This window comes from Suricata suricatta, chromosome 3 (assembly GCF_006229205.1).
Source record: "Suricata suricatta isolate VVHF042 chromosome 3, meerkat_22Aug2017_6uvM2_HiC, whole genome shotgun sequence".
NCBI classification, from domain to species: Eukaryota; Metazoa; Chordata; class Mammalia; order Carnivora; family Herpestidae; genus Suricata; species Suricata suricatta.
This window is the reverse complement of record NC_043702.1, coordinates 135,533,855-135,549,519: the sequence shown is the minus strand read 5'-3', so window position 1 is coordinate 135,549,519 and position 15,665 is coordinate 135,533,855. Positions and strand designations below refer to the sequence as shown.

General features: G+C 49.7%; 1 protein-coding gene across 1 annotated transcript in view; it reads left to right on the top strand.

Moving 5' to 3' along the window:
• Nucleotides 1-4,626: 4,626 nt before the first annotated feature.
• The window catches only part of LHX4 (LIM homeobox 4), a 41,356-nt gene continuing 30,317 nt past the window's right edge, over nt 4,627-15,665 (top strand). Inside the window, exon 1 of the mRNA XM_029933107.1 lies at nt 4,627-4,702. Within this exon, the coding sequence (XP_029788967.1) occupies nt 4,627-4,702 (76 nt within the window). The remainder of the gene's footprint in view (nt 4,703-15,665) is intronic.

The window sequence follows — 15,665 nt, the reverse complement described above, 5'->3', positions numbered from 1 at the left end:
TAAATTGTCAAGTGCTAGACAAATGCAAGCTATGATCATTTTCCTAAATTTGATTTCTGAAGATTGTTTCCTCAGAACTGGATCCACTGACATGTTGGGTTTAGTTATTGACTGACGGCCCTGACAGAACTTAGACCTGGGCAAAGTCACATCACCACTGGCCCATCTTCTGGTACTACCCACCCCCGCCCCCACTACCCTCCAGCTAAGTTGTAGCTGAAAGCCACAGGTCTGAGATCTGCCCTAAGGACTATTGCTCCTGGGGGGTCACCAGCCAGCCCCGGGGAGTGGGAGGGCCTTCACTGAGAACACCCTTGCTAAGTCAGCTCAGAGTTTAGGTCCACACAGACCCTCCAAAGTCTTCCCATGAGATTCAGCCACTCCCCCCATTCTCTAGGGGGAGAGGCGACCTTAGCCCCTGTTAGCCTCAGCTTTTTCATCCTCCAAATAGGTATAATAATACCATTTATTGAATTGGAATGAGAAATAGATGGAATTATGCAGGTAGAAGCACTTACCTGAGCGCCTGGCACAGTTTCAAGCTGTCAATAAATGCTGGCTGTTATTATTACCACTGTGTGCTAGTATATTGTTGTTATTGCTATCAGCAGCAGTAGGCACTAAGAATTCTATTCAAGGAAAACTTTTCATTGGGGTTTCATCATTTACAGATGGGAAAGCTGAGCCCCTAGGAAGAAAGGGAAATGCCTTGTCAGATGTATGGTGTTAATGGAATATGTTGAGAATGGGACCCAGCTCATACTTCTAGAAGTCTCTGAATGTGGATAGGGTACTTATTGGCTGTGCTGTGTTGTTTGTGTGAGTGGGGAGGCTTTGGGTGCAGGGGAGCTGCTGCCGACAAGTTAAAGAATTGAGAGCCAGCTGGACCTCTGGGGGCTCTTCTGCCACTGGATAAAGGTGAGAATGGCATCCGCTGAATCAGCACTGGGCACAGGAGAGTCCCCACCACAGTAATGCTGCCCCTCACCCAGTGACAGGCTAGTGACATGCAGTGAAAAGAGGGCAGGACCTGGGCAGGCTCATACCAGGGCAGCAGGAGCTGCAGAAAGCATTTTATTTTATTTTATTTTATTTGCATTTTTTAAATATAATTTTTAATTATGAAAGTAACTACCACAAATGCTCTCTATATAAATCCAAACAAATTTATATTAATATTTAAATATAAATACAATATAAATATTTAATATAAATATAAGTATAATTTATTTAATTATATTTATAAATATATAAATTATATATAAATATAATCTAAACATATAAACTAAATATGATTAAATGTAATACAAATATATAATATAAGGTATATTATATATTTATGTACTATTAAATACTGTATATAAATATTATGTTATATATTAAATATAACAAATTCAATATAAGTATATAATATGAATATTATAATATAAATATTTTATTTTACTAATATTACTGAAAAAATATAAACACTTTACAGAAAATCCGGAAAAGAGAAAAAAAACTCCATAATACATCTCCCTAACATACTTTTCTCCCAATATATTATTGAACAGCATTTTGACATATTTCCTTCCAGTGTTTTCTCAATGTTTTTGAAAACAATTTTATTAGCTTTTTCTACTTTATAAAATAATTGAGGAAATTAGAAAAACTAAGAAAATATAAATATCCACCATATAGATTAGCACTTTTATATTTTAACATAAACTTTCTGTCTATGCTGCTAAAAAAATTCTGCTGCAGTTCAGACTGCTTCATATTTACTCTTTTCTAACAAATCTCACTTTTCCACATTATTAAATATTTTCTGTTGTATTTTCTAACAACAATATAACATTCCATTTTATTTACTCTAATAATCCCCTATTGTTGGATATATAGTTTACTTTCTTTTCAAAATATTATAAACATCCTTGTACTTACCTCTTTACAAACATTCTTAATTATTTTCTGTGGCTAAATTTCTATATGGATTGGGTCAAGTCCATCACATTTTTGGGGTATAAAATATATTGCCAAAGTGCCCTCAGAAGACATTGTTCATCAATGCATCCCCACCAGCATACTGTTTTTTCATTTCCCTACCCTCTAGCCAACAATGTGTATTACCACCACTTTTATCTTGACTAATATTTTGGAAGACTTCTAATATAATATTGCACCATGCTTTTTAAAATTTTAGTATTTCACAAGCATTCCCATGTTACTAGATTTCATAATTAGTTTCAATAATTGTATAATATTACCAAGCAGATTTAATCTACTTCCATGTTTCTTTTGTTGGATAGCAGAGGGTTTTTTTCCCCTCCAAACCAGTATACTGTAATAAGCATATTCATGTATGAAACTTTCCCCTTCACATTTTAGATTATTTCTGTGGAAAAAACACTCAAAAGTGGGAGTGTCTGAGCTAGATACAGGGTATGAATAAATTAGGGGCTTTGATGCTATTGCCAAATTGCTTTCCTAACGGATTTAAGAGTTTATTAGCACACCAGCAGTATTTGTGAGAATACCAGTTTCAAAGCCCTTTCACCAGTACCAAATTCTAGGATTCCTCCTACCCCGGAGGGTCACTTAACACACAAAACTGAAGTATGTACTATGATATTTTGATTTGCTTGTCTGATTACTAACGAGGCTGGCATTTTCTCATGTTTGTTTACTGGTTACATTTTTGGGAAAAAAAATTTTTTTGGTAAACACTTAAAATGTCACCGGGTTTTTGGTTTGTTTGTTTGTTTGTTTGTTTGTTGCTTTTTTCATGCACATTAACTCCAGTGTGCAAGAGGAGTCACCTCGCAGGTCAACAGGGCAAGAGATGATGCCAACCCAGTACCAGGACACATGAAAGTCATTGTGATTTCATTGAAGACAAATTCTAAACGCAGTTGGCCATGCCCTCCTCCCCCACCTTCTTGTTCGCCCCTCACCAACCCTGGTGTCCCCTATTTAGGAGCAACTACAGGAGAAAAAGCAGGGGACGCTCTGAAGGTTTGGAGAGGTCACCCGGTCCCCTTTCCCACCCTCGCGGGACTTGACTAGACTGAGACGGCACATTTGTCTATATCCCTGGAACGAAATTCACTATGGGGGTGTCGCGGAGGTGGATCCCTAGAGCCTCCAGTCCCATGGCAAAGGAGGTGGGCTTCCCGCGCCTGCAGCCAAGTGGCGTCGAGCACCTGGTGAGGCATTAAAGAACCTCAGCGGCCACCTGCCCCGATGGTGGGCCTTCTGTTTTATTTCCTCCAGGAACCTGCTTTGAGAATTTTAAGTATGCATGTGTGCCTTGTAAATACAATAAGGTACACATGCCCCTTCGCTGGTTAGCCCGGGTGTCCGTGTGCGCGTCGCCGCCCAGCGCGCACGAGGTCGGGAACTGTTCAAATCGCCCGCGGTTGTGGCAGGCAAGGCAGAGAGGTCTCTGGGGACCGAGAACAAGACCTAGCCGAGCCAGGCTGGGCAGAGCTGCGCCCGCAGCCTGGCAGCCAGAAAGGTGCGGGGACCCGACGGGGCCGAGGAGGAGAGCGGACTCCCGGCGGCAGGCCGCGGCGAGCGGGAATGCGCCCCGGGGGTCCGCGCCCGGCCACCTCCGCGCACAGCCCCGGGCCGCCATCCCCCGCCCGCCCCTGCCCGCTGCGTGACTCGAGCCTTCCTGGCCAAGTACGGGCTGTCCCTGGCCCAACCTCACCCAGACGCGGAGGAGAGCAAGGGCTGGGAAGCGCCGGCGGGAAAGGAATTGGCCAGAAGAGAAGAGGAGGAGGAGGAGGAGGATGGAGGATGGAGGATGGAGTCCCGGGAGGAGAGAAACCCCGGACCGAGAGCGCGCGAGCTGAAGACTGCGTGCGGCTCGGGCCTTCGGAGGGCCTGCCCCGCCTTCCCCCGTCCTTTACTCCGAATGGAGGGGCAGTGGGGACGCGAGCCGCAGGCCGGGTCCGGAACCCCCGCAGGACCTGGGCGAAGCCGTCCAGGACCACCTGCTGCCGCGGCCGAGCCCGCCGCAGTATTTATACCCAGGGAGCAAGCCCGCACGGCCCGGCGCGGGGGGGCGGGGGGGTAGGAGGGGGTGAACGGCCCGCGAGGCCCCGCCCCGTTCCATGCGGCCCCGCCCCCCCTGCCCTGCCCTCGGCACTCGGGGCGCCGGGACCCCCACTCAGGCCGGTGTCCGCGGCCGGCTGCCGGGTGTGGGGATTGGCTGAAGGGCGGGCCTCCCTGCGGAAAGCGACGTCACGGCCGTTCCTGCAGTGTGAATGAATCAAAATGCCTGGGTGACCGCGGCCTCCCGGGCGGCCGGCACGCGAAGGGTGGAGGGGGAGGGGGAGAGCAGCGGGCGGGGGAAGGAGGAGGGGAAAAAAGCCAGAGCTGCAGCAACAGCGTCTCCTCAACCCGGGATGTGCACCTACCCGGGAGAGCGAGATCAAAGGGATTCGAAACAGACTGAGGACTGGCGGGGGGAGGGGGCCAGCCAGCCTGTGGAATCCTCCCGGAGAGGCGGAGGGTCTGGCTTCCACCGTGACTTCGGCGGCCTGGTTGGGTTTTTTATTATTATTTTCAAATTTCTGAATCCAGCTTAAGCGAGAGAGCGGAGATCTCGGTAGACTGCGACTCCTTGGCTCTCGCTCCAAGATGATGCAGAGCGCAGCTGTCCCCGCGGAGGGGGCTGTCAAGGGGCTCCCGGAGATGCTTGGTGTGCCGATGCAACGTAAGACACCCCCCTTTCTCGCGGATTTAATTTGATAACAAGACAGCCAGCAGGCTTGGCCGGTGCGGGTCGGGTCGGACGTTGCATGTAGCTTGGACTGGAGGGGCCGGGCGGGGCGAGGGGCCGCTGGCCCCGGTGCAGAGGCGGTCACAGGGCAGGGGCACTGGCCAGAGTGCGTTTAAAAGGCCTGGCTCTTGGCTTTTGGGACCGAAAGTGAAAGCCCCCTGATCGTGCTCGAGGCCAGCTGAGGGTACCAAAACCTCGCATCTCCAGCCCAAGGCTTTTCTACGAGCGCTGGGAGAGTGCTGTCTGGGGACACCATGGGAAGGAGCTGCAGGCCAGGCCTGAGGGCTGGGGTGGTCTCCGTAAATCATCCTCCTTCCGGGGGTGACGGTGAAAGCTCGAAGTACAGCCTGTGCAACTTCACCCCAGCTGGCGGGAAGTTGGAGAGCGCGTCCCCCGCCCCCGGGGCTGGCAGCGCGGAAGCCCAGGCCACACGCTCTGTCCCCGCGCGCTGGGCGTGCGCGCCTGGTGCGTCCTCAGCCGCTGCTGCCGGCGGCGCCTGCAGCCTGCGCGGCCGGGGACTGCCTTGCCTGCTCTCAGTGAAGTCAACTCGCCATGTTCCAGCTAGCCGAGGAATGCTGGGGAGGGAGAAGCGCCGGAACGAAGTTGTGAACTTGTCTTTGCGCACAGCCTTTGCGCACACGAGGACACACTCTCGGGATGGCTTGGCATCGGAAGGGGAGACACTAGGGGGTTTGGGCGCTTTGCTCGTCCACCCACTTTCTTTCCCATGCCCGTAACTAGCAACACCGAGAGAGCTCGGGACGTGTTTATCCCCAGGTTTGTGTGTTTGGGTGTGCGCGCTCAGGCATTTTCCCAGAGGGAATCTATCTCTGTCCCTCACTCCCAAACGGAGTCTTCGATGGAGAATAGGTACGGAGGTCGGAGCAGTTCCCGGGGCATCGCGCGCGCACGGTGGGCGCCTATCGAGTCCTGCCCTGCAGGCTGTAGGGCTCTGCGGAACACCCCTGGGCACCGTGGAGAGGGGAAGGTTCCTCCACTCCGCTTGCCAAGGGGCTTTGCTTCCGCCCGCGATTTCCGTAGTGGAGCGGTAGCTAGGTTCTCGAGGTTTATTTTAAGTAAATAAAATAACGGTGTCTACCTACGAACTAGGGCGCATGGCTGCGCCCTCCTGCGCCCTAGCTCTCCACGACAGGGATTCTGCTTGGACCGTATCTCAAAGGGCAGGGTGGCGAGGGTCCGTCCTGGGCTTCCCTGGGAAGTTTTTGAGAAGGAACTAGAAGGGGATAGCTTCACCCAAACCTATTTAAGTTTTTCGTCGGCCATATCCTGCAGTTATCCATTGTCTGTTGGCAAACAGTTCTACGTCTGCGCCGAGTCTTGGGAAGTTTACTGCTGACCTGGATGTGTCTGTAGAAGGCACTGGGGGCTCGCTGCTGCCCTTGCTGCCCCCACCCCACCACGGGCAAGGAGTAGGTTCTCAAACCCTGCACAAACAGAAACACAGACGCTGGCAAAGGAGCGCCAAGTCCTTAAGCCGATTGTAGCTCGGCGTGAGTGGGGGGAGTGTGTGAGTGGGCAGAAGGCATGCGTATGACTCGTGTCCTTGTTACTTAGTATGCCTGTGCTTTAACAGTTGTGGTCCTTAGGTGGACTGTCAGGACCGAAAAAGGGGGGGGGGGCTCTGCTCTGACAGCCTCTTTTCAGGATGCTCCATACAGACTCTTAGATTGTCTCACTTTTTGTTTCTCTTACTTCGAAAAAACTTTGATTTCCACCCCAGGAACTCAATTTCCTAAAATGCCTAGAGCTTGCCTTCAGGGCTACAGTTCAGCAGGGCTCGAGTCTGGGTTCCAACGGTGGAAAACTCTGTGAGGCAGAGAATAGGACTCTCATCCCCTGTGCCCTGCATAGGCAATGGCCAACCCGGAGGGGTTCATCTGCCCTCCTTTTGTCTTGCCCTGGTTCTGTAGTCTGGGTTGAAGGAGGCAGTGGCCAAAATTGAGGGACCCAATCCCTGAAGATTTGGGAGTCCAACTTTTTTTTGTTTGGAGATGTGGATGGAACATACCCGCTTCCAGCAGATGTGGCTCCTGACCATTGAGCTGTTGGTGCTGGGAACTGGTGGGGTGTGGTCCCCTCACACACATAGACACCGCCATTCTCTTTCCTGGGACAGGAGGCCCATGGGCCTAAGAACTCAGGGTGGGGTGGGGTGGGGGTGGGGGGCATGCCCTTGGGCCCCAGGGAAGAAGGGGCATTCCAGGTCTGTGGGAGAGGAGACGACAGAAAGGCTCCCCCACAAGTGTTCTTCCACCCCCACACCTGGAAGGTTTGGGTTGTCCCCCAGCCCCAGCGGGACACACACAGACACATTCATTTTCTTTACCCTGAGCCACCACAGATGGAGCACTTGGAGCACACTTGTGGGGGTCCCCCAACCTGGGTCCCTCTGGTGCCCTGGCCTCATAGGGGCGCTTTAAGGTTTTGAATCTAGTTTTAGGGATTTGAATCCAATTTGTTTCACCTGCAGTCGGACTAATCTTTTGAGGGTGGCTGAATTATACTCCTTTATGGAAAACATGACCAAGTAGTGTAAGAAATTCTCTCTTGGCCTCCTTGCTTGCTCTCTGGCCCCTGCCCCCTCCTTCCCCACCACTGCTCTGTCCTGGGCAGACTTGTTAGCGTGGCTAACTCCTCCTGCTTCCCGGAGCTGGGGTTACAGGGCCGGTAAGAGCCTTGCCAATTCAACAGCTACTGGTGGCTGATGGAGCCTATGCAAGGCTCAGACTTCTCGAGACAGGCTTGAGGATCTTCATCCGACTGAGGGGCATCGGCCTGGGGCAAGAAGCTCCAGCGAGAGGAGTCTGGGAGCGATCCCAAAGCAACCCAGGGTAGGGAAGTAGAGCCTCACTCCCTTAAATCTCCGACGGGTGGCTGGGCAGCCCTGCTCCTGCCTCTGGGGTAGGTGTTTTCTAAGGATCTCAAAACCCCTGGCTCCTTACTCTGGGTGGTGGCCACGCTGTTAGGAGGAGGCTGCATCCTCCAGGTCAAGTTCTCCGCCGGCCCAGGTCACATCCAGCATGGGCTGGAGGGCCCTTTTGAAAAATTTGGGGTGTTTCCCCCTCTAACCAGGGGGGTAGGTTCAGAAAGGGAACTTGTCCTAAGCTGGTGGGTCCCAGCTACTTGGCCCATGATTAGGGTTGTGGATCTATCAAATTCTGGGCACAACCTGCCAATGCCCAGGTCTTCCCCCTCCTTCCCTCCGAGCTGTAGAATGCCTGCCAAGGTCCAAATTCTCACAGTTCCCAACCAAGGGAGTGGAGGGGAGGGGGACAAAGTTGGATGTGGTGATCTATGGTCGCCTCCCCATCTTCTTCTGAACCGGTCTCCTCCCAGAAATCATTGGTTTCCACAGGCCTCTCGGCCCCTCTTGCATGCTAAGATGACTCGGAACAGTAAAGGATGTACCGGGAAGTGGCCGTTTTATCCACCCCTTGCCCTCAGTTTGGGCCTATCTCCCAGGGAGTCTCCCCGGGTACCGAGCGAAAGGACAACAGCCTCCTACGGCCCCTGGATTGTTGGCCGGAGAGCTGGCCAACCTGAGCGGAAGGAAGGAGAGATCCTCCAGGTCCAGGCACAGAATGATAAATGGCAATATGTCTGGGACATCTTCCATCCCACCCTTGTCTCCTAAAAATGCTTCTTGCAGCTCCTGCGAGCCCCGAAGTCGTGGGAAAAGGGTATTTGATTTTGTATTTGTAGGATCTGGGTGAAGAACTTCTCTAGGACGCCCCACCACCCTCTCTTCCCCTCTGGGCGCCTGCGGTGCGTGGGGTAAATCTTCCAGCACCAGTCCGATCCCCCCGCTCCCGAACTTATCTTCCTTGCAGACTATTTCTTAAGGGGTGGAATAGACTCCTTTCCCGGGCCAGGAGTTTTTTCAAACTCTGGAGCAGCGATTCGAGCTTCTTTCCATTCCTGCCTTCTGGGGTGCCGGAAAGAAAAACAAGAAAAAAAATTATTATATGATATATATCTCCATATATTATATATATGGAGCGACAGAGAGGTATTGATTGATTCAGATTCCGATACAGAAACTCAGACAGCAGCCGCGGGCACCACAAATCTCCTTCCCCGCATCACAAAAATATTGTCAGGCATGAGCCAACTTTTAAAGGTCAGACTACTGGCTGTCCCCGCCGGCAGATTCGGGCCTTTGCGGGGTGGGGATTCAGATTCCCTAACCTCGGGGATCCCACCCCAGCGTCGGGCCAGAGCTTCGCACCACCCAGATGGGAATTTGGAGAAACGCAGGTAACCACGGGCTTTCGGAGGCGAGTGGTCAAGGACACCGAGAGGCCAGCGGGCTCTGGCCTCCTGTGTTCCACTGTCTCGATCGAAGAGGACAGTGAAGGCGGAGGGGAGCCCTTCTTGGCAGCGCGCGACCCCAGTGCACTCAGGGATCGGAATTAACGATTTCACCCGGACACGGCGCGGGCAGCTGGGGCGGGTGAGGGGCGAAGGTCTGCACTGAGCGGTCCCCAGTGTCCGGGGAAGATGGGAAGTCGGGACTGAGAAGAGGAAGCAGGACCTAACTCGAGTTGTTTCCTCGCTTGGCCGCGGAGCGGGCTGGTGGAAGATCAGCGCCAGGCAGGGCTGGGCGGGAGTGGCGTCCTCGGGTCTGCGAGCGCGACCTGCGTGACCCTGCGCGACCAGGGCAGAGCTCCTCCGCCCCGCGGGTAGGCGCGCGCCTGGGGGGCCCAGGGAATTGGCGATTCATTCCTTCATCAGGCGCTTGCCGCGCACCTGCGGGTGCTGTGCGCTCGCCCGACGCTTGCCCTGGGTGCTGGAGGGCTTGCCGGTGGAAGCCAGTGCCGATAGAACGGCCCTTCTGGGAGACGCGGCTTTGCGGGCGCCGCGTCCCGCAGCCCGAGGCAGAAGTCGTGGCTGCGAAGGGGGCAAGGGACAGACGACCTCTGTACCCACAGCGCGTCACATTCGGCATTCCGCCGCCGTGGCCCTTTCCCTATCCACCGTGTCGGGTCCACGTCTCCGCTTACTATCCTGAGCGGCTCGGAGCGAGCCGGGACTGGTCAAGCCTGCGACCCGGTTCCCGCCCCCTTTGGAGCGATGGCCGGACTTTGCCCCTGGGGAAAGGCGCGGTAGGCTGGAGCGTCGACTGCGCGCCCAGCAGAGGGACGCCGGGCCGAACCTCTTTCTCCCCATACTCATTTCTCGCCAAGCGTTTGGGAAGACAAAACTAAACTCCAACTCTGGCGGCCCGAGCCTTTCCGGGACTTTAACCCTTGGAAAGGACTTTTCCCCCTATTTGGAAAAGGGCTCCTGCACCGAGCCTGGAGGCTGCCAGCAGGTCCGCGGGGTCCGTGCATCCGGCGCTCCGTGCCGCGTTCGAGCCTCGGCTCCGGGCGCTGTTCCCAGCACTTAGCGGACCTAGACAGGCGCTCGAAGCGTGGCGGGCTCAAGAGAGATGAGGTCTCTACCCGAGCAGCTGATGAAGTAAATTAAATTCGATCTGGAGACGTAGTTGGTGCCACAGTGTGTCGGGAAAGGCGCAAGGGCGCCGGCCGCAGGTTGCACCTGCCTTTCGGAGGAAGCCGCGGCCGGCGGGAGCCCAGTGCAGGCTTCAGTCTGGGGCGCTCAGAGGTTGGCTTCACCCAGGACGGGACTTTGTTTTTTTTTTTTTTTTTTTAGACGGCAGAGTGAATGTCCTTTAAAGGGATCTGAAGGATGAAACTAATCAGGAAGGAGAGGAATTATTAGCCAAGCCGCGACGGGATAAAACCGGGAATTGCAAGAAGTTGAAGGAAGACCAAATGCTAGGTGTACCTTCCTCTAGACGCGGCAAAGACAAAGCGGGGTTGGGGGGGGGCGGTTAAGGCAAAAATGTTGGCTGAATGTTCTGGGGATTAGAGCTACTAGAGCAACGTCTTGGAGACCGCCTACAGTCCTGCAAATACCAGGGTCCGTTTTTTAAAAATCGAGTCTTCCTAGAGGTGAGGTGGGGGTAGAGGGAGGCAGGAAACCGGCAAAGAAATTTATTTCCAGTGAGTAGACACAACACGGCCCACGGAGGCGTCTTCGGTTTTGAACACTGACCCGCTGACCCCCGCTGACCAGGTGTAGACAGCCTCAAGCCCTAACTATTCCCATTGTCCCAACTTCCCATTTGCCACGGATTTAGTGCCATTTCACCGTGCGCTACAGTCAATTAGTGAGTACTTAGCACCGCATTAGCAGGCTGAACCCAGAGGGACCCCCTTGCTGAGGAGGCAGCCCTGGAGGAAGGGGAGGAGGGTTGCACCTGCAATTCTCAGGGATGGAAAATTAGTTAACAGGGACTAACCTTTCTATCCGTTGTTAAGAAGACTGCTTTGAGCCCCTTGTTTTGGCCAACAAGGATGGATATTTGGTGGATTTCTCCCTCTGGGAAACTAGTCTCCTCCAAATTGAGGAGTTGTGGTTGGGGGGAGGGTTGGTGGCCTTGGATGGAGGGTCGTTGTGTCATTGCTTTCATTTAGGGAAATTTATCAGGACTAGAGCCGAGAAGCTTCGGAATGCATGGAAACTCCGAACCAGTTCAGCTGTTGACAGGGTGGAAGGAATAATACCACCTACTTTGGGAAACAAGGTTGGAAAGGGACTGAAGCAGCAGTTTGCTGTGGTAGCACCAGACGCTGGGGTAGGAGATGGTGGGGGTGTGGAGGGTGCAGGTTTACTTTTGTAATGATTTTCTGCCTTTTCTCCCTTCCTGGAGTGAGGTTAACAAGGCCCACGGCACAGATGTAAGCAAACTGCCCACCACACAGATGTGAGCAAACAGGGTCTACTGCTTTGAGTAAAATCCCATCGTGGCTTACATGTCTCTCTTTATTCTCATTCTCTTTCTCTTCCTTTCTTCCCTTCCTCGGTTCTTCCTTCTTTCGTGAGGTCTCTGGTTCACGCACGAATTCACAGCACAGAGGATTGACTCTGACCCGGCCGTAGGGTGGTAAGATCCCTTACCTTCTTTTTCGGAGCGCTAGGAGGCAGGGCAGTTTCTTGCAGCTGCTCTATTGTTGTTTGTGGTAGGAAAAAGTCACCTAAAATAGATGCTGCTGTGAGATGAGATTTTGCCCTTTTTTAGGTCCTAAACTCTCTAGGAGCCCTGATCAAAATGGAACACAAATCAACCATTGTGAGACACTACTGTTGGAAGTAGGTGGGCAGGTTGGGTTTAATTGGCAAAACTGGAATTGATTCTCCCTTGGAAAATGTACTTTGGGTGAACTGTATTAACGGTGGCTTAGATTATCATCTTGGGAGGCAAGTCTAGGCCCTCTTGTTATTTTGGTGGATTTCTTTTCTCAGATTTCCTCACCCCCCTCTTTCCTCTGACAGTCTGGGGCTAACCACAGATGTTTTACTGCCGTATCTCACCCCCAAATGCCTTTAAAGTATAATTTACTTTAATTATAATGTTAGAGGGTTAAGGGATTGGTTCTGGGAATGGCTTAATAGAGACAAAACTTGCAGCCAAATTAATTGAAAGTTTCTTGTTATGAGGGAGAGGTTGCCAAACATATGGAATACTGCTCTGGAATGAGACATCAGAAAAATACATTGTGGAGATTTAGCAATGGTTAAATGTGAAAATGGAGAGGAAATAGAGATGTGCCTACAGTCTTTCCATAGACTGCCATGGATTTGTTTAATGTGCTTTTCTGATTTATTTGCAGTTACTGAGAATGTCCGATATCTTACCGAAGAATATTAATTCTGTGTCAATATCTCATTTAGAAGATAATCCCATACCTGCAGATAACATATCTACATTACGTATTTTATTTACTACAGGACTCCTTCTATTAAAATGTGATCCACATTCAGCCTTAAAATGGTAACATCGAGATTGTCTCCAGGATACTTTTTGAATTTGATGTTTCTATTGAAAAGGTTACTGCTTTTGAGCTGCCTAGGCAGCAAAAGAACAAAGGAGATTGTCAAAGGGACCCCAAACCAGCAAATGAAACAAACAGGATCTGGGGTGGGGGGAGGATTGTAAGAAGGAGGGGAGGAGAAAACACATTAGGCGTGATCATTTCTGATATGAGAAGGCTTTTCTGACTTTTTCCCAGTTGTTAGTCATTTGTCCACACACACACACACACACACACACACACACACACGGAAAAACTAGAAATGAGATGAGCCATGGGTAGGTTGATGTATTTTTAAGGTATATAAGCAAATATACTTATAATACAAAATTACCTTAAATGCCATACCAGGTTCTTTTTTTAAATTAAGCTTTTCTCAGGATTATTGTGGCTCTATTTAAGTTCATTGCCATCACAAAATACTTTGAGGTCCCATGCACCTTTGCTTCTTAAATTTTGAAAAATTAATATTGGAATTTTGTGCTTCAGTTGTGTCGTTTATGAGATAATTCTTACTAAGTATGAAGGGATGTATAAAATATTTGGGAAATTATGTTATGGTCTCCAACAAACATGGGTTTTGAATAGGAGAAAATATGAAAAAGGAAGCTATAAGTTGTTCAATAAAAATGAATTGTCTTTCATAGAGGGATGGAAAATAAAGAGCCAGGACGGAGGTAAAAAACCCCAGGCACACAGAGTCATGGTTTATCTGTAAAACTGATCCTGGGTCTCCTGTTTGTGGACTGCGTAGATGAATTAGTCCTTGGTTCCTTCTGCCACGATTATCAGGTGATTTAAAAGGGGAGCTGGGACCAGAAAACAGGATTTTACTGTCAGTGGTGGTGGTGGCAACTTTGAACTGAAAAGTTTTATTTTTCAAATATGTATCCAGTATTAGAGCTTTTAATTACTTTAATTTTAACTATACCACTGTCAAAATTCTTAGAGTTGGAGATTCCAGAAGCTAGGGTTGAGTTTCGGCAGGCATGGTCCCATGCCTGGTATGTCCAGTGGCCATATGTTGATGCACTTTAGAATTAGTCACTCTCAGAATAAATCAATAAGCCCCCACTGAACGGACGTTCCCTAATCTACCTTTTTAAACCTAGCTTCCTTTTTACTCTGGGAACCTTAGATAATGGGCAGCAATGCCTACCATTGACTGCTGTTTTCTCGCCCTTATATGTGGGGATGGAATGGAGAATTCTAAGAAAAACAATACTTTGCACAGTTTTTCAATTGTATATATGTTTCCTTTAAGTCCCATTTGGCTTCTTCTTTCAGTTTTAAGTCAGTAAAGAAACTTAACAAATAAACAAAATTGTCTATATTTGGAAACATACATTGGCCAAATGTTATGTAAGATGAGCTCAAAAACTACTTACTTCTGGAGTTTGGAGCAAAAGCTTTTGGAGGTAAAGCCATTGGCTTTGGTGTCAGAAGCCTGGGTCTTTAGCGGCTCCAGAACCCGTCCCAGATGAAAAGAAGCTTCTCGCCCCAGTTTGGCCCCCAACTGTGTCCCTTTAGGGAAGCTCTTTCAAATGTAGATACTCACTGATCACCAGGTTACTTGGAAGAGTAAATGCACTTGCAGATATGCAAGTACCTGACAAAGTTCCGGAGCGCGGACAGTCTTAAAGACCAGGACCAAGGTTCCCCTGTGACAGATGCAGCTTCCTTCAGCAGCTGGAGTGCTTCTGGGGGGTCCCACGAGGGGCCAAGCCTACCAGGAATGTCGTGGGGTCTGCGGACCAGGAGGTCTGGAAGCATCTCCCACAGACCCTGCCTCCCTCTCCTGAAAGAAGCCAGGGAAACCTTGTCACGGGCATAAGGGCGTTAAGTCAGATTGTGAAACAAAAAGAGGAACAATGGCCAAAAGTCAGTCAAAAAGTCTCAGTGGGACTCCGAGGCGGACCATCAAAGTCCAAATTTTACAAAATATTCATCTGATCTCGGGGCATGGTTAAATGAACATTATTCCTAATGGCACAAAATAACTTAGTTTTAAAAATTAAATTATTCATCAGCATTATGGTTCAGATAGAAATATCTGAAATTCCAATTCATTTTCCCAGAAAGATGCACTTTCTTCAATACATTTTAGAAGTTATTGTCAAGTGTGTTAGTTTTCTAGTCTTAGTCTCTTTGGTGGAAAAAATGTTTTTCCTCACCTTGTTGCTCTTTTGTGACCAGAGAGAGAAAACACCATTTTTCAAAGAATTAAAATCGATCAAACAAACGCAAACCATCTTCAAAATGTTTCAGGGTGGCCCCTCGTTCTTTGAGAGCAGTTTCTTGGAAATGAAGAAACGTGAGTGGGGAATAAAACACACAATACTTTTTATATGTCATGGGGGGGGCAATTTGGTCCACCACAGACCACATCAGACCTTTTGACCCACCTCCTCTATTTCTCAGGTTTCTGAAACTTCACTAATGGAGGAATTTAGGGATTTAAAGTGGAATCCATATTTGTATTGGCCACTCTGAAAAATAAGCCCCTCATGCCCATACCACAGGGCTTTAGGTGATTTGATAACTCATGTTATGGGTTTTTATAAGCTTTCTGCATGAAGAAGTAGATTAAGGTTACAGACAAAGAAAAGGTTGCTAGCCATTTCTTACCAAATAAGAAATAGTCACTTTTCCATTGGGCATTTAGATATCTCCAAAAAAAACACCCTAGAATTCTCAGCTTTAATGTAAACTCAATCCACTCTTACGTGCATACGTTACAACAGAAGTGAAGTGAGGTCAGCTGGTTGGTGGTCCTAGCCTCCCTGTTCTCCTCCTTGACATATGGGAAGGGGAGCAAGGTCTGGCAAAGTTGCCCCCATTATGTGGAGAAAAAAAATCTGCCAGATTTCTTTATCCAAATAGACTTAACCTTGTAATGTTGCATTATCTGCTATTTATACTCTGAGATTATGTTGATTAGAAAGGGGTATACATCTTCCAGATGCTTTAAAACTAAGGGATGGAGGAGAGTTTTG